Source organism: Ambystoma mexicanum, chromosome 11 (assembly GCF_040938575.1).
Source record: "Ambystoma mexicanum isolate Mex_15411 chromosome 11, UKY_AmexF1_1, whole genome shotgun sequence".
Classification (NCBI taxonomy): Eukaryota; Metazoa; Chordata; class Amphibia; order Caudata; family Ambystomatidae; genus Ambystoma; species Ambystoma mexicanum.
The window spans coordinates 818133801-818158342 of record NC_090934.1 but is presented as its reverse complement, the minus strand read 5'-3'; the positions used below and the strand labels follow the sequence as shown (position 1 = coordinate 818158342).

The 24542-nt window shown below is 46.8% G+C and overlaps 1 protein-coding gene across 1 annotated transcript in view; it reads left to right on the top strand.

The window, feature by feature from the left end:
- Nucleotides 1-24542, top strand: part of PIK3C2A (phosphatidylinositol-4-phosphate 3-kinase catalytic subunit type 2 alpha) — a 2027647-nt gene that overhangs the window by 1569384 nt on the left and 433721 nt on the right. Inside the window, exon 26 of the mRNA XM_069623772.1 lies at nt 15762-15871. Coding sequence (XP_069479873.1) covers nt 15762-15871 — 110 coding nt within the window. The remainder of the gene's footprint in view (nt 1-15761; nt 15872-24542) is intronic.

Below are 24542 nucleotides of genomic sequence, written 5' to 3'. Positions count from 1 at the left end.
TCCTTCAGATTCCTCAAAGCACTCCGACTTCCAGCGTTCTGTATGAAGTCGGGATTTCCACGCTAAATGCTAGAATAATATGGAATAAACTAGCATTATTCAGAAAGACCAATGAAGAAGCAGATCTGCCACCTTTCAAAATACTAATCGATAAGAAAACGCAAAGGAAATCGCTCTGCTGGAATGGAGACAACAATGTAAAGACATCTTGAACCAGTTGGGCACAGACGAAACAACATTATGGAATAGCCCGGATGCAGTTAAAAGAAAGTTGCTAGAGCTTGACTGGATGGAAACCGGTGAGCGAAGACTAACATATAAATCCATGCAAAACTCAACTACAAAAGCCAAAAGACTTGACACTCTTCCAAAATATCTGACCATCGCACCCTGTAAACGCTTAAGAAGACTCTACTTAAAATTCTGTCTCAACATTTAAAAACTAAAGAAATTTTGAGAAATCGACGGATGATTCCATCAGTAAATACAATCTGCAGATTCTGCTCAACTGAGGAAGAAAATTTAAAACACCTAGTTCTTTTTTGCAGCAAATTGAGAGACCAACGCAAGAATTGCCTAAGGAAGGAGATGGATAAACACCTGACTTACAACGCAGAAGAATGGTGAAGTCAATTGCACAACTGTGAGAGCAAATCTCTGATGATAGCAACAATGAGATTCCTAGAACAACTACAATCAATGCTTGAGTCAGTGTCAGTCAGTACGAACTGAGAGGGAACTCATTAAGCAGCGAATGAGAACAGATGGACATACCGTTGGTCTTTTGTGTTGTGTTGTCTCCTCCAGCACTCTGCTTCTTCTTCTATGATTATATGTAAAAATCTAATTCTAGTTTAGTTTTTATTGTGAGTAATTGTATATTTCAAAAGTTTGTACAAACTATATGAAATAAAAAAATAACAAAAAACATTGTGGCTTTGTGGTGGCTGAGTATGATATGTTATTTAGACCTCTTGGACGTGTTGATGTTTCCTTTGTGTAGGCTCCCTTTATGTAGGGTTCTTTTCAACTAGGTTTAAGGTCAGGCCTTTCACCTGACCCTGACCAGTATGAAACCTTGTGCCTGTTTGAGAGGCTGAGCAATAGTACTAAGATTGGCACCCTTGGAGATGTCCTTGACATAAAGCTGTTGAACCATAGGCCCTCTACTAAGGCTATTTTTGAGCATAGATGGAAAAGGTTTTCCAGGGAGTGTTAAGCTAAACTTGGCCAATGATGGACTTAATGAAAGTATTGTTAAGCATTATGTATGGGATTTCAAGATGGCGGACAGAGGAAGGCGGACGTGAGTATCGGGGCTCTGTCCTCGAGCCGCCAGCACTAAAGCCGAGACCCATGCACCTTTCGCTGGATCACCAATAGCAAATCTCCCCCACACTGCCATCTCATTATCCACGGGTGGGGATCCTGAAGGATCTGCCTCGGTAACGCCAGACACACACTGCCGTCACACGGCGGGTGGGGCGACACGGTGGAGCACAGACACTGCACCGTAGAGACACCCCGGTGGGCCGCTGTGAGCAATTGCCCCCTGACGATCAGTTAGTGTGCCCGGCTGGAAAGAGAGCCCCAGAGCGGCAACAGGACATGTGCAGAGACCCCCGTCGGAGGGGAAGGAAGACTCTCCATAGTGAGCAGTGAGGAGCCAAGGGGGAGGTGTGCCTGGGGGCCCAACTAGCAAGCTAAGTATTGCTGCAGTGAGCGCACCAGAAGACCCCCCGCCCGTACAGACTGGTGAAATTAACTGTGTAGGCGAAGCCGGTCCTTTGGGGGCCGTGTGGTGGTGCATTCGACCCCCCCACTCAGAGTACAGGTGGTGGGAGGAGCAGGGACGAGGCCTCTCAGGGACAAGGCAGTGTCTGGGCTGGAGCACGCTCCACCCTGTACTCCCCAACCCCCACCCTCCAGCTCACTCCTCACTAGTGTCCTTTTGTCACAGCAGGAGGCACAAACACTGCAGCGCTGGTGGGCTTCGAGAAGACATGAATGGCGCACTTGATAAACTGAGTGGGTGCGGGGGATGCACCACAAGCGTGCTTTTTGAGTTTAAAACCTTGTTCCTCTGGGAGGGCCCTCGCCTGGTGCAGATTCCTCTACCTGCCATGAGCACTGTAATAATCCTGCCCTATACCAGGAGCAAGAGGTGGAGCATCCCCACCAAGAGCACCCCACTAACCAAACTTCAGGAAGGCACTTCAGGAAGACACACTGCTCATGGCATTGTGTTACACCCATGTTATTACGTATGCAAATAGACAGCTTCCTTACACTGCATGATTCCTAACCAGTTTTCTGAACACAATGTATTTCCCAATGCTTTACACTGTCCTACTAAGAACTCTCCTATACATCACCAGCCTACAGGACCGCATTATGTTGCTTAATTCACCCCTACCTGCGCCAGCGCAGAATGTCCTCAAACAGGTTGCCATGATTACTATACCCTGCACTGTTTGACAGAGGAACCTTAAATTACGTGCTAGACTACCTAGGCTCTATGACCCCTTAGCATAGTAATGCTACTCTCAGCCTGCGTAACTCAAGCCATCACCGGCACCTTCTCCAACTTAACAGCAGACTCTTCCGAGAACCTATCCTTCTCCTGAAATGCAATCCTAAAACACAACTAGCAATCCTGAAATCAGTTCAGTCTGGGACGAACGCTGCTCTTATAAATGCACGCTCTATGGTAGCCCACGCTACTGACATAGCCGACTTACTAAACAATGAAAACTAGACTTTTTAGCTGTTACTGAATCCTGGCTCCACCCAGCAGCTGGCCCAGCAATTATGCTAGCCGTACCAGACGATTACACCCTCCTAAGACTTGATCGCACCACCTCTCGAGGTGGTGGCCTTGCTATTATAGCTAAAACTAACCTAACATTGAATCTCTCACCACCACACAACATAAGTTCTTGTAAATCCCTAACGGCTAAGTTAACTTTATCTAATACACAGTCTGTATCCATTCACCTAATATACAGACCTCCTGGTCCATTAGGATCTTTTGAAGAGGACCTAACAAACATTCTATCGCATAATCTCAAGAACTCCTCCAAAAGCATCATATTAGGAGATTTCAACCTTGGTCTCAGTGACCCGTTAGACACTAATGCCACCATAATCAATAACACCCTAGAGGAACTAGGCTTCACTCAGAAAATCACTGCTCCTAACCACACTAAAGGTAGAACCCTGGACTGGTTAGCTGTGCATAACTGCCCACTTAAGTCTCATCTATAAATCCACAGCCGTGGTCTGATCATCACCTGATCACATTCGCCCTAGAGCCCGCACCACCGCTGCAACCCAACAGCATAGCTCCGGCTGTCCCAACTAGAAATAAGAGAAACATTACTCCTGAAAACCTTATCCCTCTGATTTTACCTACTCTTAACGCTATTCCCGACCACACAGATCCCTCAACCATAGTAGACCTGTATAATTAATGCTATATCCTCCCTTTATGCCATAGCACCTCTCAAACTGAGAAAGAGCAAACCTCGCAAACATGTGAACACTTGGTTCTCTCCTCACCTTAAGGCTATCAGACAGGAGAAACAATGCTATGAAAACATTTGGAGATCAGATCCATCAGAAACGAATAAGACAAACTTAAGTAATTTAGCTTCCCAGTACAAAAAAGAAATCATCCTTGCAAAACAAACCTCTTATAACATTCGAATCTCTCAAGCAAAATCTAACTCTAAAGAGCTCTTCGCAATTCTGAAAGAAGTAGAAACTCCTGTCCACCCGCCTGACGCATGCATCAAGGACAAAAACTGGTGCACAGATGTACAAAATGCTCTTGCCAATAAAATTACTTCTCTGCAAACTAAGATCAGTAATAAAAAAGAATCCCTTCACTCCATCTCTAAATTGAGTAACACCAGTTCCTCTCTGCCACAACCCACCCGGATGCCACTTCCTGTGCCTACACCCCTCTTTAACTTCAGTAAAGTTTCTACTAAAGAGGTTGAAAAAGTTATTCTTGCACTCAAACCTTCGAACTGCCATGGGGACCTATGCCCTGCACAACTGATAAAAGATGCAGCTCGAGAACTCTCACCATTTATCACTAAATTAATAAATGCATCCTTTACAGCTGGCACCATACCTAACAATCTGAAACAATCTTGGGTCCTCCCACTCCTTAAAAAACCGAATCTAGATCCTGCCATCCCCACCAACTACCGTCCCATCACTACAGTGCTGTTTCTTCTCAAAATCCTTGATAAAATAGCATACCAACAAATTCAACACTACCTTGAACTTAAACACCTTCTAGGAGTCCGACAGTCAGGCTTCAGACCTCAGCACGGGACTGAGACTGCACTTGTAGATCTTAAGGCACAGATAGATGAGCTGAGAGATGAGGGCAAGACAGCACTACTGTTACTTCTCGATCTCCCAGCTGCATTTGATCTGGTCAACCACAAGATCCTTTGCACACACTTCCAGTCGGCAGCTCACTCCTCCCAAGAGGCAACTGAAAGGATTCAGTCCTTCCTTAACAACCGCACTATGCAAGTTTTTTTCCCCATCAGCAGCCGCTGACCCTATGCCCATTACTTGTGGTGTGCCACAAGGCTCCTGTGTCTCCCCTACCCTGTACAACATTTTTACAAAGCCCCTTTTCGATGATCTAGATGGCCTGGGTATCACCTACACTAACTATGCTGATGATACCCAGATCCTCATCCCGCTGACAGGGGATTATGACAAGGATTTGGCCTTTGTAAATGAAGTGTACCTCATCATCCAAGCATGGATGGCCTCTCGTGGTCTATGCCTGAATGATGACAAAACGGAACTCCTCATCCTAGGCACCGCACCCAACCTCAATAAACTAGGGCAAAACTACTCTTCTTTTGTTATTGACAATAATATCATCACCGTAGCCAAGGAGGTTAAATCCCTAGGATTCTATTTAGACTCAACGCTCACTTTCAAAAAAAGAAGTTAATGCCATAGCTTCCGCCACATCTTATACATGTAAACTTATTAGCGCAGCCAAAACCGTTCCTCGCACCAAATAAATGCATCACTCTAGCTAGAGCATTGATCCTATCCAAGCTGGATTATTGCAATGCTTTCTACGTAGGCAGTAACAAATACATTACAAATAAAATTCAAACCCTACAAAATAATGCCTTAAAACAGCCCTAAGCCTCCCGAAGAAAGCACATATCTCAGAGACTAGAAGATCATGCAATTGGCTTTCCACAAAAGATAACATTTTCCTTAAATCAGTCTCTCTGACTCATAAATGCCTACAACAAGCGGCCCCTCAATACTTGATAACGAGATTCACCAGACCGATTTTCTGCCGCCCTTCTAGAAAGGCCAATTCAAACCTCCTTCTAGTACCAAGATTCAAACGCACTATGTCTGGAGGGAATAGCTTTCCTGTTAAAGCAGCACAATTTTGGAACTCCCTACCACCATCTCTCAGGGAAGACCTTCCCTACCCACAATTCAGATCTAACACCATCCGCTGGATCAAGGAACATAACATCTAATGCTCTTCCACTACCGCGACTACTGTAAATTGTGTATACAATGTATATCCTCTCACCTTCTATGCTTAGATATATTTACAACTTGCAAACTATGTATATTTACCTGTAATTTATATTTTGATGTATAGGTCCTAATGTTTTGATGCCTCCAACACTGTAACCTAGTTGGATTCATCTACTGCGTGCTCTGTAACCTAAGTAATACAACCCTCTTGTTGCTTTTGCGCCTTGCTACCCACGGGTTAGGCGCGCTTTACAAATAATAAAAACAAACAACAATGCTGGACAAAGGAGCCAGCAGCCAAATCATGGACCTTAGTGCATCACGTGGTGAACGGTAAACCCCTAGACAGTGGAGCCATGACTATGAGCAAAGCAGACTTGGTGTCCTGCTTCAATGACTTCCAGGACAAACTGACAACCTGTTTCAGGCCCAGTTCTCCATGCTCACAACCAAGGTGAAACAAGCCACCCAAGACCTACAAAAAAGATGCAGCATCACTGGAGGAACACACAGACACAGCTGAGAGAGCCCTTCATGAGATGGTGGAAGACTCCAGAAAGACTGAAGAAACCCTGGAAGACTTGGTCTGGCTCTCCCACAACCTACAATTCCAATGCAAGGATCTAGAGAATAAATCTAGGAGGTCTAACATTCACTTTCGGAATGTTCCAGAGGAAGTGGCAGAAAAAGACCTAAAAGCAATGGCGCAGCGCGTCTTTGAGGACATACATGGAGACGAGAATGAGGCAGATATACTTATAGACAGGATCCACAGAACTGACCCCAAAGATATGAAGCAGGGGCTCGACCCAGAGATATTTTGGCAGCGATAATGTTGTATAGCCTCAAAGAGTAAATCCTCAGAGAAGCTTGTCGAACGGGTCCAATCGCCTCAATGGCTCTGAAATTCAACTCTACCAGGGTCTCGCCCAAGCGGCATTAGAAAAACACCTGTTCCTAATATTGCAAATAGGGGTGATAACACTCACAGAGGCCACTCTTTATTCCTGCAATATGGGGCAGGATGGATTTGATAGGGCAACGCTCGCCAAGTTAGAAATGTTTGTAAAAGGGGATATTCTGTTAACGGGAGACTTTAACATAGCGTGGGACCCATGGAGGAACAAAAGCTCTAAAAAGATTACCACAGGCAGACTTCCCCCTTGCAGGCTCTCATTACTAAGTTGGACCACTTGACCCTAAAAGACACATGGACCTCAATTAGGCGGACAGAAATAGGCTACACTTTTTATTAAAATGCACACAGGTCCCTCGTATCAACTACATATGGGCCTCAACGTCCCTACTAGGCAAAACTAGCTAGGCTGACATTGGTACGATGCTATCTGATCATGCCTCACTGTCAATCACGCTAAACTGCCAATAGCCAAGGGAGGACTATGGATTTGGTCCTTACCCCAGGAGCTGTTAAAAGACAAAGTACTGCTAATGACATAGTTGACAAAATTCATCTTCTGGGGTGACAATGCAGTGCTTGTGGGACACCTTTAAAGCTGTGTTATGGGGGGGGGGGGTGGTTAATAGCAATGCTGGCCACCAGAGAGAAGCAAGCTAAGGGTTTGGAATCCGACCTAGAAAATGAGCTCTGGGCAGCTATGCGACAGATGGAAACAAATTCAGCGGTACCATTATGCAAGAAATATAGGAACATCAGGGGCAAATTAGACATACTCCAAATTTAAAAAAGCAGAAAATGGCTCCTGTATATGCTACAGAAATATTACGTTCAAGCAAATAAAGCTGGCAGGATGCTGGCGAGACAACTAAAACAAAAAGCAGTGTCTCAGGCATTGTTAGGGATAACCCCCCCCCCCCCCCCCCCCCCCAGGGGATATGGTGACCACAACGCAAGACATCACGGAGCAATTCACAGCATTCTATACCTCCCTATCTAGGTCTGACTGCCCCAATCACATGCTATAAGATCTATACTTGGGCTCGGTTCCGCTCCCAAAGATCACCCAAATGGAGTGGGAAAACCTTGAAACTCATTACTATCGAAGAAGTGTTGAGGGTGGTAGGCAGAAACCTGTGCAGTTCCCTCTGGGATCACTGCAAAAGATTTATGACTACAGGTGTTTGGCAGTAAACCCACTTGGTAGCAGTCTGTACCACAGATTCACTTGGTAGCTGTGGCTGAGCAGTCAGACTTCCCTCAAGAAGAGTTAGGCATTATACAGAGTATTTACAATAGGTCAAAAGAACACAGTTGAACAAGCAAACACCGACCAGAGCTTGGTGTAAAAGAGATATAATTATTTATTTAAAACCACATCTAATAAAACACACAGGCACTAATATTAAGCAATTCAAAAACACGGTCACTAAAAGATATACACTCCCTTAAAAGGATATTAGACAAGTCTTAAGTAAAGCCCCACTTATTTTCAGACAGCGGTGAGCGCTTAACGCAGATGGCACTCTAATAATTCGGTTTAAAAGGGAGAGAAAGGCAGAGCATAAATTGAAACGGAACCCAACACTTTCAAAAGAACACAGCAAGAGAGGAAAGCAGAATCAAACCGTGAAGTTAGAGTTCCGAAAGCCGGATCCACTTTAAGAGGATCAGAACGAAATGTGTCCAAGGTCACACGGTTGAAAAGTGCACAAAAGTCTTGAAAAGGTTCAGAAAGAGTTGGACCAAAAGAAAGGGACCAGTTAGATGGTCAAGGCGGCCAGCCCAGTCCAGAAGGTTAAGGGATTATTATTACCTTGTAGCAATCTTTAGAAAGGAAGGCCTGGCGGACACGGTACCTCAAAGCCTTAAAGTGGTGAGAATACTCCAACGGGGGCAGTTGTTCCTGGCAGCGGATGCAAGTTGGTGCTTCGTCCGGGGGAAGAGAGGATCTCGTCGGGGAGGAAGACAGGAGTCTGTTGGACTCCCAGGGAAGAAACCAGCCGCGGAGTTCTCAGTTAAAAGGAGCGGTCCTTTTATTTGCGGTCCAGTGGTAAGTGGCTATCCGGTTGCCGGGGTGCTTGGCCCGGGCAATTCGACCACAAGACGTCCTGGGATGCGAGGAAAAGAAGGTAAACTGGTTGTGCCCACCAGTCAGGGGAAGAAGACTCTCCAGCCGGGAGATCTTCTCTGTTGTCAGGAAGTGGTTAGTCGGTTCCACAGGGCTCCATCGGTGGTGTTGTTGTAGCAGGTCGGCTCAGCTTCTCCCTCGTCGGATTCTCAGGTCCTGTGGCGACTTCTGAAGTTCCAGTCCCAAAAGCCCTGCTTTTATGCAGCACACCCCCATTCACTCAGCCTATCTGTCAATCAAACATGCTAAGTGGTGAGCCGGCCGGCTCACCACTTGGGCCAATCACACAAGAGTGCGACTTGAGTTACCAAGGTAACTCAGTCCAGGGTGCCTAAACCCCTTCCCACACCCCCTGTGGTACCCAGACAGAGTGGCACCACTTTTGGAGGCTTCTGTGGAGAAGCCCGCCAAAAAGTGGAACAAAGGGCTCGACTTGGGTTGGAGTCACAGAAGAGAAGACAAACGCCATTTTAGGATTGAGTCCTGGCAAAAAATACCAACCGGCGAATTAATATTAAATTAACCGGCGGTATGTTCGAGGCTATGAGAATTAAATAATTAAAGTTGGTAGCCTGGAACAATGGGAAAATCCCATAGAGATATATTTGCGGTCGAAGATAAAAAGTAGTATCCACTGCCACCAGCCAAAACTCGATCAGGGGGGACAGAGACGTGCCCCCTCGACTAACAGACCCCGGGGCAATCGAATTGCCCCGACCAGTACGTCCAAAATATGATGGTTTTTACTGGTTTCTGTTCATAATTTGGGACTCATAAAGCCAATGGTGACTTTACATGCCCTGGGAGACAGTAGTCAGTCCCAGGGTATGGAGTCTATGGTGGGGTGTCACTATGACACCCCTGTGTCACTGCACGAAGGGTGCTGTGTAACACACATAGTAAAAACACATGAGACCCTATGGAGTAAAGGACCCCATAGCCCATAAAACCCATTAACAGTCAAAGGAACACCACAAATCATGTCCAAGAGTGGGAGAAAAAGAGTCTCACTCTTGGCAGGAGAAAACAACAATCTCCGGAAATCCAGCAAAGCTGCCGGGGGAACCACTAGGTTCAGCCTAAACAGAGAATTCTCCCTAACAGAGGGTGATCAAGACCCTGCCTGCATACATCCCCAGGTGGCTACCCTGTAGTGTTCTATACAACTTTACAGACATCGCTAGCCTCCAGATGTACTAAACCTAACAACTCTTTGGGCAACACCCAACTCCGTCACTCTCACGATGGAGGAAGCCAAACTGGTCCTCTTCACAAAATCAGCAAAAGACCAGTCTCAGTGCAGGTCATATAGACCCATCGCCCTCATAAACATTGGTGCCAAAATATATAGGCAAATCCTAGCAAGTATACTGGAAAACATCCTCCCTAAGCTGATTGACCCTGACCAGTTTGAGTTTAAAAAACGGAGGCACATGTGCGACATCATCTGTAGGGTATTTTCACCTGATTGAAAAAACCACCAAGAAGGGCACCCCAGTGGTGCTTCTCTCACTAGACGCTGAGAAAGCACCTGATCGGGTCGAATAGGCTTTCTTGTTTCGTACTTTGGAATTCATGGGGTTCGGGCCATCCTTTATACAGAAATTCCGGTCCAACTACAGAAATCCGGTAGTTAGGCTTCTGATAAACGGGCAACTCTCCCAGAAAATCCTACTTTGGAGAGGCACTAAACAGGCATGCCCTCTATCCCCCTCCTCTATGCAATTCACCTGAGCGATTTCTTAGTAGAATCAGATCCCTAGAGGAAATACGAGGGATTCCATTTGAAGGTCAAGATCACAAAGTGATGGTATTTGCTGACGGTATGCTCCTCACCATCACAGAACCTGAACACTAGCTTCCACTGGTTATTTAAGAAATAGACTCATATGGTTCAGTGGCGGGCTAAAAGTAACTATCACCAAATCGGAAATCCTCAACCTGTCGGTAAAGGGGGAATCCCTAACACGGGTGAAACAATGCACTTCCTTCTGTTGGGCATCGGGGGGGTGGGCATAGGACTTTTGGGAATGACAATGAGAGTTCCTGGGGGTCCATATAGGGCAAACTACTGTCCACTACTATATGCCATTAAACTACATCTATGTGAATAGAATCCTCTGTTTCATGGCTAGGGCGAATCAATACCATTAAGATGGTGGTCCTGCACAGAGTTCTCTACTATTTCTTGCGCTTCTGGTGGTCTTCCCCCAATCCTTTTTTCGAGACATCAACAAATTGCTCTCGGTATTCATATGGAATAATAGGGCAACACGGGTGGCATTGGAAACTCTGACGCCTGTAACCAAAGGGGGATAGGCCTCCTAAACTTTGAATGCTACTATGGTGCGGCCCAATTGCGGCTCATTAGGGAGTGGCTTATTGGGGCTACAGGGAACATTTGGGCAAAAATGGACATGGCTGTATCAGGAGTACCCCTAGACGAGGTCCTCTGGTTTAGCAAGGCAAACAGACCACAGTATTTCAACAGAAGTACTATCACGGGGCAGGTGGTTAACACATGGGAAAAACTAGCAAAAATGCACAAAATTACATCCTTCCCCTCCACTGCCTTGTTCCACAATCCCCACAGGCACAGGGGGCCTTCTTACGCTGGAAAGTAGCAGGGTGTGGAAAACTGGTTGATTTGTTCCAGTGCTGAGAGGTAAAATCGTTTGAGACGTGCAAATACGATTTGGGGCTCTGGGAAGGGGACAGGTCGCAGTATCTCCAGCTAAGACATTGGCTGATGGATCCCTCCAACAAAGGAGCGTCTACTAGATCCATTACGCTATTCGTGAAGTACCTCATTACTAGCCTGGGTGATAGTAGCCTAGTATCAGCCATTAATAAATGCTTAATAGAGAGCACCCTTGAAGCTCAAAGGGCATACATTAAACAATGGGAGCAGACCACGGGGGGGGGGCATCGAGATGGAAGACTAGGAGAGGCTGTGGAAGGATGTCTGCAAGCTTTTGCGGGCTATACAGAGGCAGGGGACTTAGTACAAGGTTATGATCCAATGGCACTCTACTCCCACACGCCTGCAAACAATCTGCGCCAATTTACCCCAAAGTTGCTTGAGAGAATCTGAGTGACGGGCGACTGGACCCATATATGGTGGAGCTGCCTGATGCCATCAGAGTTCTGAGTGTCTATCAACAATAGCATGAGGAAGGTCTTTGGGGAGGGGATCAATAAAGACGGCAGGGCATGCATGTTGGGATTTTATGACCCAGAAAGCGGGGTTTGTCCGAAGCCTAGGCGCATGGCCTATACGATACTGAACTTAGCAGCGCTGTTGGTCTTCGCACAAAAATGGAAATCTAAGGAACCACCAACCAAATAGTACTGGATTGCAAAGGTCTGGAACTTTGTGGCGTTTGAATGGCTAACATACTCTATCCAGGGAGACCACGCTAGGTTTTCAAGGGAATGGGAGTTGGCCCTTTCTTTGTTGCAGGACGACTTCAGAGAATCATACTACCCACAAAGGCTGCTATCTTGGGTATTGACTCAGCGCTTTGCACTTCACATACACTATCCATGGCAGGACTGTAACCCAAACAAACTAGAGTGGGGTTTGGTGGGGGATGGGCACTTATGGTTTTGTTGTTTTAATTTACAAAAATGCCAATAAACTATTTTTTTTCAAAAAGCACTATTTACATTTTTTTCTAAAAGCTATATGTTATGTTATTTTGCATTTATATAGCGCCTTATGCGCCATTGGTATGATCTTAAGGCGCTGGTAGGTTGAACGCCCTCGGGAACCGAAGTTCAAGTCAGTAGAGAGAGAGAGAGAGAGAGATAGTCATAAGGTGCGTGTGAGCACCGGATATGTGTGCAGCGGTGTTGCATTCCTGTGATAGCTGCTTCTTAGCGGTAGGTGTGGTGGTTGGGAGATCAAGAGTATGTGTTCGTTCTGGCAGGTTGTTATCCAGACCGATTCTGGCTGCGTTAGGCCTGAGGAGAACACCTAGCCTGGAGGTTGTGTAACCAGATGTGTTTAGATAAGATGATGGGGAGTAATGTGGCAAGTGATTGTATGAGAACAGCTATACCGAATGGTGTCATAGTATCGCTGTGTTGTAGTTGAGTGGTGGTGTAAAGGAGAGAGTAAGTGTGGAGATGTGATAAGGTGGTTTATATCTTGAGGTCGAGCACACTCCAGTAGTTCCATGCACTTCAGCCGTTCCATGCACTCCGACCGTTCCATGCACTCCAAAACGTTCCATGCATTTCCACCATTCTATGCACTCCAACCATTCTATGTACTTCAGTTGTTTTATGCACTACAGATCGTTCCATGCTCTTGAATCTTTTTTTTTGTTTTCCTTGTTCAAACGGAACCCATAGTATGGCTGTCATTTTGTGATTTCAACTTTCATGCAGTTTCCAAATGTGTCAGTTCGTTCCTTTCTTGAACTCCTTTGATTATATCTATCTTTCCAAAGAGCTAAGAGCTGCAGTACAAACTACAAGCATAATTGCAACAACAAAGAGCGACCATAACCAACTTGTCGTACAAGGACAACACATGCCGCGCCAACCTCAGCCTAATCGTGCGGTGGCCACACTTAAGATGACGCTGCTGCCATACATTCTGTATGTCTTTCATGCCCTCCCAATTTGGATTCCCTAGCAGGGACTCAGTGAATTGCAATCCCTTTTTTTAAAGTTTATTTGGGCAAAGACATACCCGAGGGTCTCCCGGCGTACACTTATGACTGCTAAAGATAAAGGCAGTGTAGGGGTTTCGGACATAGAAAGCTACCTTTTTATGCCACTCAGTTGGCTCCCTTGTTGGACTGTATGGCTGTAGGCCGTAACCCTAAACATTGTTTGCATTTTGAGCAGGTTATGATTCCAGTCCCTCTACACGGCTGGTGTTGGAGGTCCCATAAGGTTCGTAGACTAGAGACCAGGCTTTTACCAACTGCGTGAGTTCTGATGACCTACTTGGGACAAGGCTGCCCGGAAGTACTCCGGGACTACGTTCCCTTTCCCTCTCACCCGAATCTGGAATACGCCTGAGTTTCCGCCAGGTTGCCATCTGGGTACGTTTCTGAGGGTGGGTTAAAGGGGGTCTAGAACGACTGCGACAACTATTTGAGTCTGAACAGCCACTGTCTTTTGATAAATGCAAGCAGGTCTTCATGGTGCAGGATGTTGGCAAATATGCTTACATCCGACTCCATCACTGGGTATCTGCTGCAAGAGTGCATCGGAATGCTATGCGAGAATTGACTCGATCAGCACTATATTTTTTTCTTAATGCTTGTCAGTTTAAGCCCTCATCTCCTTATATGGTCAAATGGAAGGAAGACCTGAATATCTCTATAGGGGATCTTATATGGTATACTGTATGGTCTCGGGCTGCTAACTCATCTATATGTGTCACTGCAGGAGAACATTTATACATTTTCCGGTGGTATCTTACCCCTGTGCGACTTCACAAGAAGAACCCTGCTGTGTCAGACAGATGTTGGTTTGCACAAGCCCCGGAAACCCTCTTCCACATATGGTGGTCCTGCACTCTCATACAAACCTATTGGAAGGAAATCCTGGCTCAGATTAAACCAGTAACTGGTATAGAACTTCCGTTGGAGCCCATTGGTAGTACTATTGAGTGATAAAGACCTAGAGGGAACACTATAAACTGTCTGCTAGCTTGACTTGTTTGCTCACACACTTTTTAGTTGCAGCCAGGGTGGTAGTGGCACACAATTGGAAGTCCCCCACTTCACCAGAAATGAGGAAATAGTGGGTTAAAATATGGTTTGTTGTAGCCATGTGCAATATTGAAGCCAATCGTAAAGAGGAAATGCCTAGGTTCCTGATAGAATGGCAACTGTTTATTCAATTTGTGGCCCAAAAGGACAATTCTGGCCTGCATTATAAGCCCCAAAACATGAGGTCCTTTACGCTATTGTAGCTTCTGAATCACCCATGTTCAATCATTGTTGCATTTCTTAGTAGTCTGTCCCCTAGTGTTTTATGATTTATTTTGTCCAGATGCTATTCTACATTTTTCCCATTTTATGTAATGTTTTACCTTGTGCAGTAACTGGTCTTTTATGCTTTTAAGATAACTGAGGAGGAGATATCTAGGTTGCTGTTTGTTAACAAATGATGCTTGTTTGTTTCTCATATCACACTGATGTCCTCTTCTCTTTTGTTTTTATAATCATATATGTTTTTCAATAAAATTTGAATGGTAAAAAAATGTAATGTGAAGGCTACCCCTATGTATTACACTTAGATGAATTGTGAATGTTAAACTAGGTATTGCAATTAGAACTGTGAAGATTAGCCAATGTGTTGTACTTAGAAGAATCGTGACGGTTAGCCTAGGCATAACAACTCGGAAGTATTGTAAAGGTAACCAAGGTATCGCACTTTAGAAACAATGAGAGTAGCCAATGTACTAGCCACCCCTGCTCCTCTCCCGCATACGTCCCAAGTACCACACCGCTCTATGGGCCAGCCAAATTGCACTCAAAACACACATCCACCATAACAAACATTCACAAACAACAAACAGTCTCGGACACTGGGCTTCACCTATCTGGCGACAACAAGCCAGTGCACACAATCAAAACTCATTTAGAAAACGGACTCACAAAGGATGCCAGTTCCTCCTGGTTCCTCAAGCGTCAACAGAAGAGCACAACTTCTATCCTATCCCCCTTCCTTCACTAACCCACCCTGCCCACTTTCTTACAGATCCACGTGAGCGCCTGGAGACTATACCAATGGTAATGGTGCTCGGTATAAGACAACTTAACATAACATTTCTCTGCTTGAGGATAGTAGAAATGCTATGTAAGTTAGGTTTGAATGGCCACTGTAGCAGATTCCTCCTGTGACATAAATCCTGGGCAATGCTTTGCAAGATGTGGGGATGCACACTTTTTTCTTCTGCTTCATAAACTTTTTATTGAAAATGTTTTGGTTGGTTTACTAAATAGCTTAGTTCTGACATATGGCTGAATGGGAAGGACAACGAATAACACTGGCTTGGTGCCCCGTCTTCAACATTCTAACATGGAACAAAGGAAATCACTTTGAAATAGTTGTACATTTAATTTAATTATACTAATACTTTCTTTATGGGAAAATTACAATTGGAATACGTTTGACTTTATCTTTTTTAAATAGATGATTTCATCTGGTTTACCAGAGCTTACTGGAATTCAGGACTTGAAGTATGTCCAAGATGCTCTCCAACCTCAAACGTCAGATGCTGAAGCTACCATTTTCTTCACGAGGTAACATTGCAAGAATAATCTAAATTAAAATACAGCTGGTGCTAATTGTCTTTTTCGTATTGATTTGTTAACAGTTTAAATAACGTGTATGTAGTAGAACAGCAGTCAACACTGAGAAGACCACCAAGTCCAGTATTGCTCTATATTATCACAGCAAGAGATGTCTCACTTAATTTTTCCACCCCTCACCTTCTCTGCATTTGCCAGCATTTTGTTCCCAAACCTCTTGTGCAGCCTCGAGACAGTTGGCAATATAAGCAACACAGTGAAAAACAAGATAAGGACCATGCTGCACCTACCTGAATCTTCAGGACATGTCCATCGGTGGACCTCCAGAGTGACGAGACCTCCATCCTAACCTCATAAGTCTGAACCTTCTTGTTTGGCTGGTGTGATGCTGAGATACAAGGAGTGTGTTGTGAAATATTTTCTTTGGGATGCTTTTCTTCCTTAGGCTTCTATAGGACACCCTTTCTTTTTGCTTTTATCTATGAGCTGACTTTTTGGAGGAAAGTTAAACCTTCTGCTTTACTTACCTTGCTAAGTGCTCATTTTTATGGGGACATTGACCAGTCCATATGACTATCAGTACTGAATGACTATATCTCTCTTTCTGAATTTTTTGTATTTTTACAACTGCACACATTACCCTAAAGTGAAGTGCGGATAGGATATGTTGAATCCTTATAACTCTTTCTTTTGTAACATTTGGGTTAAAAATGCTGTGTTTTTAACTTTTTACTTGGGCACTTTTGAAATTACCTCAAATGGCTACTAAGAGTGCTAGCACTCTAAGAAAGGCGTACCACAAGAGTTTAGTCTGTCTTTTGCCCATGTTGTTCCTTAGCTGCCTTCATGCCCTTTCAGAGCTGGTTTTGCCTTTTATAGGATGCCCTTTCCTGGGGAAAGCTGCTGCCTTTGTGGGCTAAAGGGTGGTCTGTTTGTGCGTGTAAGCTGGGACTGTCTGGCACCAGTCAACATCCTGGTGCCTGAATGTATGTTGCTGGGAAGATTGTTTGGTCAGTGGCTATCCATGATTGGATTGCCACTGGCAGTTTGAATGGTGAAGATCCTTACCATTTGTGGACCTGGGTGAGCTTCCAGTCCAAATCTTGGATAAAAGGAGGAATCCTGCACCCATTCCACAGATCATCGTTGGAGCCAAGACCCCTATGAAGAATTGACCTTTGCAGCTGACCAGAAACACCTCCAGTGAAGTCTGATCTCAAGAAGACGGTTGTCAGTGCTTCAACCACCGGGCTGGTGGGAACAACCTGTCTCGACCCCCCCCCCCCCCGCCTTCTTGAGGATCAGAGCCTTCGGAAGTGTCACGGTACAAACTGGTGGACTGACCAGCTCTCTCCTGGGGTACCACGCTACAGCCATCGCCATTCTGAGTGCCTCCTTGGAACATGGAGGATTGTCAAGACACCTGCTCCTGCATTTTCAGCCTTCTAGCATCAATGGAAGCCGTGCAGGAACCTCTTCATCGTCCATTGAAGGTCTCCTGTGGCCGCCTAATTGTGGTGAGTCCCGTTGCAGTACATCTCCTTCATCACTGGAGGTGTCCTGAGATCCCTGTTCTGCTGAAGTCTTCATTTCTCCCAAGTGTGTTCAATTGGAAGTTGCCTGGAACCGAGACCCAAGCACTGTGGCCAACCAAAACTAATCTTGCATCTGAAACTGACCTATGCACACACAACCCCTGGGCCTCCCTCAACCGGACGTATTCTGGAACCTAGGCTGTGGTCTCTGGGGAAAATGGAGTTCTTCCCCCACCATCCTCCATAGGATTAAGTGGGCATAAAGTACTGTCCTTATCGCTCTTTCCTGAGATTGATCAGTGGTGGTCTAGCCAAGGATACTCTCCCGGGCCTGCCCTAGGGTAGTGTGCTTGAGAGTTACTTACTTGAACCTTCTTTGTCTTTTTGGAACTATGAGCTGCAACCACTGGCATTGGCCAATCACATCTTAAACCGTCCTGAAAAGTATAACTTTGAAACTGATGACATTGCCCCAAACCTTGTTAGGAGTTGGACTTAATAAGTGCTAGGAAACTGTCCTATGGTTACTGTAAAGTGATCCCACTGAATGTTATGCATCTGACTACTTGCCTATTTACACTGGTTATTGAATAATCAAATGCTTTCCATCTTCTCCTAATGGTGAATGCATAGATCAGTTTTGTGTGTGACAATATTTGCCTAGAGGTTTTATTTGTTTAGTGTGTATTTATAGTGTGTAGTGTGTAAAGGCCTAATAAATCATTTTATATTTGTGTACATTCCTCTCTAACTGGAATTATTGTTGTTGCTCTGTGTGGATTAATTGTAGCCCCAGACCATTCTCACCACCCCCCCCCCTCCTAAGTCTAAGCCTTATCAATCTGCTACCTTCCTTATTTGGCTAGACTTCAGTGTCTTTCCTATTCACCACAACAGGTTGGCCTCCTAAAATCCACCTCCAGGGTTGATTTTGGAAATCCATTTTACCAGAGTGGGATTTGTTGGATGGCTTAGACGTTCTCCGTTAAGCTTGGAGGCCTGCCACCAAGTCCATTTAGGCCTCCAAGTGACCTAAATTCTCAGCTTTTTGTTGGGAAAGGTGCATGAACCCTTAATCTGTCCTACTTCCTTGTTTCAGGATTTTCAACTTTCTTTGACCCGAACAGGCCCATAGATTGGTACTGTGAAGCGGTACCTAGATGTCTTCTGTCTTTAAAAGGACTCCTGATGCAAGGCTTTCTTCACAATCCCCACTGTTGTGCAGTTTTTGCAGGGCTTGTGCAACCAGTTTCCTTTGCACCAATTTGTTGTTCCTGTATGGGACTTCAATTTTCTGTTGACTTTCCTCATGGGAGCTCCGTCTGAGCCCTGCATTAATGTTCAGTAAGGTTGTTCACCATTATGGTGATTTGTTTTGGTAGTCATCACTTTGCAAAATTTATGAGGGAGCTCCGGGCCTTCTCGTTTAAGCTTCCCTACTTGATGTTTTACAAGGAGGAGTTGACTTTGAGAGTGAGACAGTCGTTCCTCGCTAAAGTTGTCTCATACTTTCTTTCTATGTTTTATTCCTTGACCTCACCCTTCCAAGACTGATTATTGATTCCATCGGCTGGACAAGGTGTTAGGGAGAATTCTCAAAAATCTGCTAATTCCCTCCACCTTAGAGACCCCCAGCAACTTTGCTGGATTTTGAGGACTTGTTTTTTTTTAACCTGGAGAAAGTGTGAGCCTTTTTCCCACTCTCTCATGTGTTGTTGTGTGAATTTTACCTCTGTGTGTCTTTTTGGTTATGGAGTCTAACAAACTCCATAGGCATCATCTTTTTCAATTGTGTCCCACAGCACCTCCAGTGCAGTGACACAGGGAAGTCTTTTAGATTTCCTAAGGTTTAAATACCTTGCTGGGATCAACTACTGTTTCCCAGAGCGGTAGAGTGAAATTGACTTTACTTAGCCTTGTACTTGCTAGACCCAGCACGCCCTATCTTACAATAGAGTGCTGGAGGGGTTAATTAGTATCCCCTGTGTCTAAATGCTCATGTAACATCTTTTATGTACCCTTTCCTCAATTGACTGGCTGGTGGCAGTGGTTTTGTTTTGAACTACCAAGGTTTGTATTTACCGTGACCGTTCACGGACCCGGTAACGTTAACCGCGGGAGCCATCTTTTTCAAAATGGCGCCTAGCCATCGTTGTTAAAATGGTGCCCAGTCTTCTTTTTTCACCAGGTCTTTGTGGAAAGTTCCTCCTAGAGTTTTCTCTGCGCGCCTAACCAGGTTCGGTCTTTGTTCATTTGCCTTTGGCGAGCTTCAGGAGTGAAACCCGCCTCTGGCTCCAGAGTGTCTGGGGTAGGCAGTAAGTGAGGGAGGTGCCCGAAACTCCCTGTGCTTGGTCTCCTAGGAGACCCAAATGCACTCTGTGGTGATTGGCTGACTGACTGTCCGGCAAGGACCGCCACCCTGCTGAGTGAATGGCAGCTAGGCTGGAATGAATGGGAGAGAACTGAATAAAAGGCAAGTCTTTTGGCTTGGAAGGCAGAGTCGACCACTGGACGGAGGAACCGATGAAGAGCTTGAAGAGGACGGCTGCTGCAACTCCTGGGCCGTTGGTTTATCCGGTGAAGCCCTGCTGAAGGTCCAAATTGCCAAGTTTGCATCGATGGAGAAGCCCTCCTAGGGCGACTTCTTCCTTTGAGTTGGTGGGACCAATCAACTCCCAACCTGGACACCCATCTCGGAGCTGGTTGAATTTTCCTCAGAGTGTCTGCAGGAAACTGTAGAGCCAGGGAGAGGGACACCAGATTGTGTGTGTTGCATGTAAACTGGCCTAAAGCTTTTGGAAGATCCTCCAGACTCCCACGAAGCAGGACGGACCAAGCCTGAGTGCAGGACCTCAGACGTGAGGAAAGTCCACCTTGACAGCCAGGAACCGTGCTTACTGCAATTTGCTGTACCGCAAGGAGCTGAAACACGAAACAACCACTGAAAGTAAAGTTTGCCGGTTGCCAGCTTTGACGGTGCCAATGCAGTGCAGGAGTCCCCCAACGTCCTCCCTCTTGTCCCCATGACTGAGGCCCAGGAACAGTGAGATATGCAGAGCTGTGCAGGAACAGAAGTCTTCAGCTGCATCTTTTTCTTCTTTACTAAGGTATTGTAAAACTAGCCTAAGAGAACTTACCTCTTACTGTGGAATCACTTGTAACTTCTGCAACTCATATATCTAATCAGCTTGTTGCCCTACATTTGATTGTCCTTTTTATCAAAGACTCCTAAGAACTTGTGCAAAGACTTTTCCATTTACTTACCTGAAGTGCTGCATCCCATACAAAGACTTTTGCCCATTGACTTTGGCGTAGCCTATTTCAATTGAATGACTCTTCTCTTGCTATCTGAAAGTATCTGCCCTGCTTAAGAATATTTGTAATTTCTTGTGTTCTAATAACGTTTGCCTTTTACAAACTATTGAGAGTATTCTAACAGTAAGGTATTAATGTCCCCAGCACCCTTGTTACGGAAGTCACCTGTGGGTGTAGGTTGTGTCTGTGGGCCATCCCAAAAGGGCATTGTCTGATTCAGACACTCAAAGTGTACAGTATTGAAGTATATTTGTGTGTTACTATTCTCTTGCTCCCTTCTGAAGAAGGCTTTATAACTACATTATTAATTGTTTATGCAAGAAACCTTGAGTGTAAGAGTTTATTTGAATACGTGTAATTGTGAATCTTTGTGTAACTCCACTACAGCTCACATGTCTCCTCTTGGGATAAGCCTGGCTGCTCAACACGCTACCAAAACTGTGTAGTACAAGCTTATACCAAAGTTTGGGTTGCCTGTACCTGTGGTCATAGTTGTTTGTAGGGTTCCCAGAGGGTACTGCATACAAACTTTGCCTAACACAAGGTGTGGACTCTAGGCTACTATGCTTCTCCAGCATGGGGTCTGACATGGATTCACATGCTCATGAATATTCCCCGTCGTCGGGTCAGGCTGGGAATCCTTGGTAAAGAAAAAATCAGTATCGGTTTCATTTCTGATTTGTCTTTCTTAGTAGTAACCAATCACTGGTCTCTAGGTCATACTGCCCCCAGCCAATGACTGCCCTCTCCCTAAACCCCGCCCTTGGCAGCCATCCTCAGATTTTTACTGCACGCTCAAGTGTTGGGAGTCCTTGTGCTATAGCTCTCGAGCTTTTACTGCGTTTTGTGCTTTTTCAAAGAGATTTATCTAATTTTTCGGTTTAATCGAGCCTCAAGCTCCACCATTTCTACTTCCTATCAACAGGGACCTGTTTCGGATTTATCTACGCCCCTCAAGGGTGAAGTTTTCGTCGAGTTGCGCTTCTTGGAGGATTCCAGAAGTTCCTGAGGCCTACCTCGTGGGCGAGAAGAACATGGCCCAGGAGAAGGGAAGCTCGACTCCCGGCAAACTGTTCAGGATCTGCCTGGATGCAACCTACAAAATGTGTTCAAGGAGGACGAGCATTCGAAATGCCTTTATTGCCTCCATGAGGACAAAATGCGTTTTGCATCAACATGTCGGACCGGACTATGAGGGATCGCCGGACCCGCAACTGGCTGGAAGGCAAGAGCCCAGCAGGTGAGAAGGAGAAGAAGAAGTCTAAGCGGTCTTCTAAGTCCTGTGAGGGTGCCCCTGCGATGGGGGCCCAACAGAAGGCAAAGCACCGCGACTCTGCGGGCACCGGGAGCGCTGAACGGTCGGGCTCCTCGGCTGCCATACTGGGCGCACCTTCACCGATTTCATCAACCTCGAGCCAACGCTCTGGCTCGGGGAAGAGAAAATCCAAGAACCTGGCTAAGCTTCTGGAGAGGCCCCGGTTGATCTCGAAGGAACCGGCCGAGGGGGAGCGAGGGGGTGACCATCCCCCCAAGGTGAAGGCCTCGAACGCGCCCAAGGCGGCGAAGGCCTTGATCCAACCGGCTAAGGCCTCTATTCTGGGAGTCGCTCCGGCCCTGGCGAAGCCTGTGGAGGCTATCACAGTGGAGGCGACCTCGGGGCCCAGAGTTTCCCTGCCTCCGCAGAGGGAATCCTCTTTTAAACCCATCGAGAAGACCCCCGTGAAGACCCCGGTGGAAAAAGAGGGGGGGGGCGGTGACGGTTATGGACACGGACACAACCTCCGAGGAGGAGCTGGCCGAGAATTTGGAAGAGGTCCAGCCCCCATGGGAGGAATTCAGAGTAGGGGGACGACGAGATAGAGGGTGGCAACGACGATGCGGTTCCCGTGGAGGAACAACCGTCGCTCCCAGCACGCCCCTCGCAACCCAAGCCTCAGTACAACTCGGCAGCCATTTTTACAGCAATCCAAGCCTTATGCCCGAAGATAAGGACAGGACTGCCCCTACCCCCGACAGACGACCCAGCTGTACCGGGTCCGTCGGGAAGCCCTCCGAACAAGAGGAGGAGAATTCATCCAGTGCCCCTTCAGCCCTCACGGCCTTCTCAGCCTTTGTCGCCTTCCCCGATCCCGAGGGACGACACGGGAACGGACATGGCCACGACGGGGACGGATGATGACGGCGGTGACGACGGGGACTGGCCTCCCGTCTCCGATTCCTCCACACCATGATTGCCAGGGCATCCGAGATTTTTCAGCTCTGCCCTGAGGAGAACGAAGGCTTCCTCTACCAACGGCGCAAGGCCAAGAGGAAGACGGTCCTTGCAGTGCCGTTGCTGGATGACATCTGGGACGAGGGACTTGCCCTCCTCAAGAACTCGTCCACGACACCTGCCAAGAGGGACCGGTACAAGTAGTAGTACCGGGTCCCCGACAACGCCCCACTGTGCCTTATGGTGTAGCTGACCCCAGTTTCGGTCATCTCAGCAGCGGCCAAGAAGAAAGCTGGGTGGGCATCGGCTTCATCCTCAACTTCCCCACCGGACGGTGAGGGAAAGAAGCTGGATGTCGTGGGCCGACAAGTCATCTCGTCGTCAGCGGCGACGCCGATTACGGCGGCCAACGCCCTAGCGATTGTGGCCCGCTACGACAGGGAATTTTGGTACAAGATCGCCCCCCTGTTGGACTTCCTCCCGGACTACAAGAGGGCAGAGGCCCTGGCGATCCTACAGGAGGGGTGAGGTGGTGTCGGACCACGCCATAACTGTGGCCACGGACATTGACGACACCAGTTTCCGCCAGTTGGGCAACGGCATTTGTCTTCGGCGGGGGTTGCTCAAGGTGACGGATTTCCGCCAGGATGTGCAAGCCAAGGTTTTGGACATGCCCTTCGACGGGAACAATCTGTTTGGAAAGACTGTGGATGAGTTGCTGCAGGCCATCAAGACCGACACAGAGACGGCTCGGGCCTTGGGAAATCTACAGCAACGGCGGCCACCATGTCGGAACCCCGGAGGCAAGCAAGGTGCCTCCAAAGGATTCGGCGGTGGCTCCTCGACCTACCGTCAGGCGGCCCGCTCCTCGTCGTAAGAAGCCTACAGGGGACGAGGCAAGTCAGGTGGATCTCGCCGTCGTCGCCAGGGAGGCCAAGGAGGCAGGGCTGCTTCCAAGCAATACTCACAACCCTCAACTGCTGTTAGAGGTAAGGGCGATGCTCAAGAAAGGAGCTATCGAGCTCGTCCCAAAGAGGCTCTGGGGCTCCGGAGTATACTCAAGATACTTCCTCGTCAGAAAGAAGACAGGAGGTTGGCGTCCCATCCTGGACTTGCATCGGCTAAACAAATACATCAAGGCACAGAAGTTCCGGATGGTCACCCTCCAGCACGTGCTGGGACAGCTGGAGGAAGGCGACTTCCTATCGTCGTTGGATCTGGAGGATGTGTACTTTCACATCCCCATCTTAAAAGGTCATCAAAAGTTTCTCAGGTTCGTAGTCCAAGGGCGGCGCTACCAGTTCAAGGCCCTCCCATTCGGATTGAAGTCGGCGCCCAGGGTGTTCACCAAGTACCTAGCACCAGTGGCGGCGCAGCTGCGCCTGCAGGAGTTCCATGTCTACCCCTACCTGGACGACTGGCTCATCCGAGCAGGGACAAGGGAACTCGCCGTCGGACACATAGCTAAGACCGTCCGGCTTCTCACGGACCTGGGATTCTCCATCAACTTCCCCAAATCCCACCTGGTTCCGTCGCAGGTCGCGCTGTTTCTGGGAGCCAAGCTCGATACAGTAGCGCGTTTGGCCTCGCCGTCTGAGGA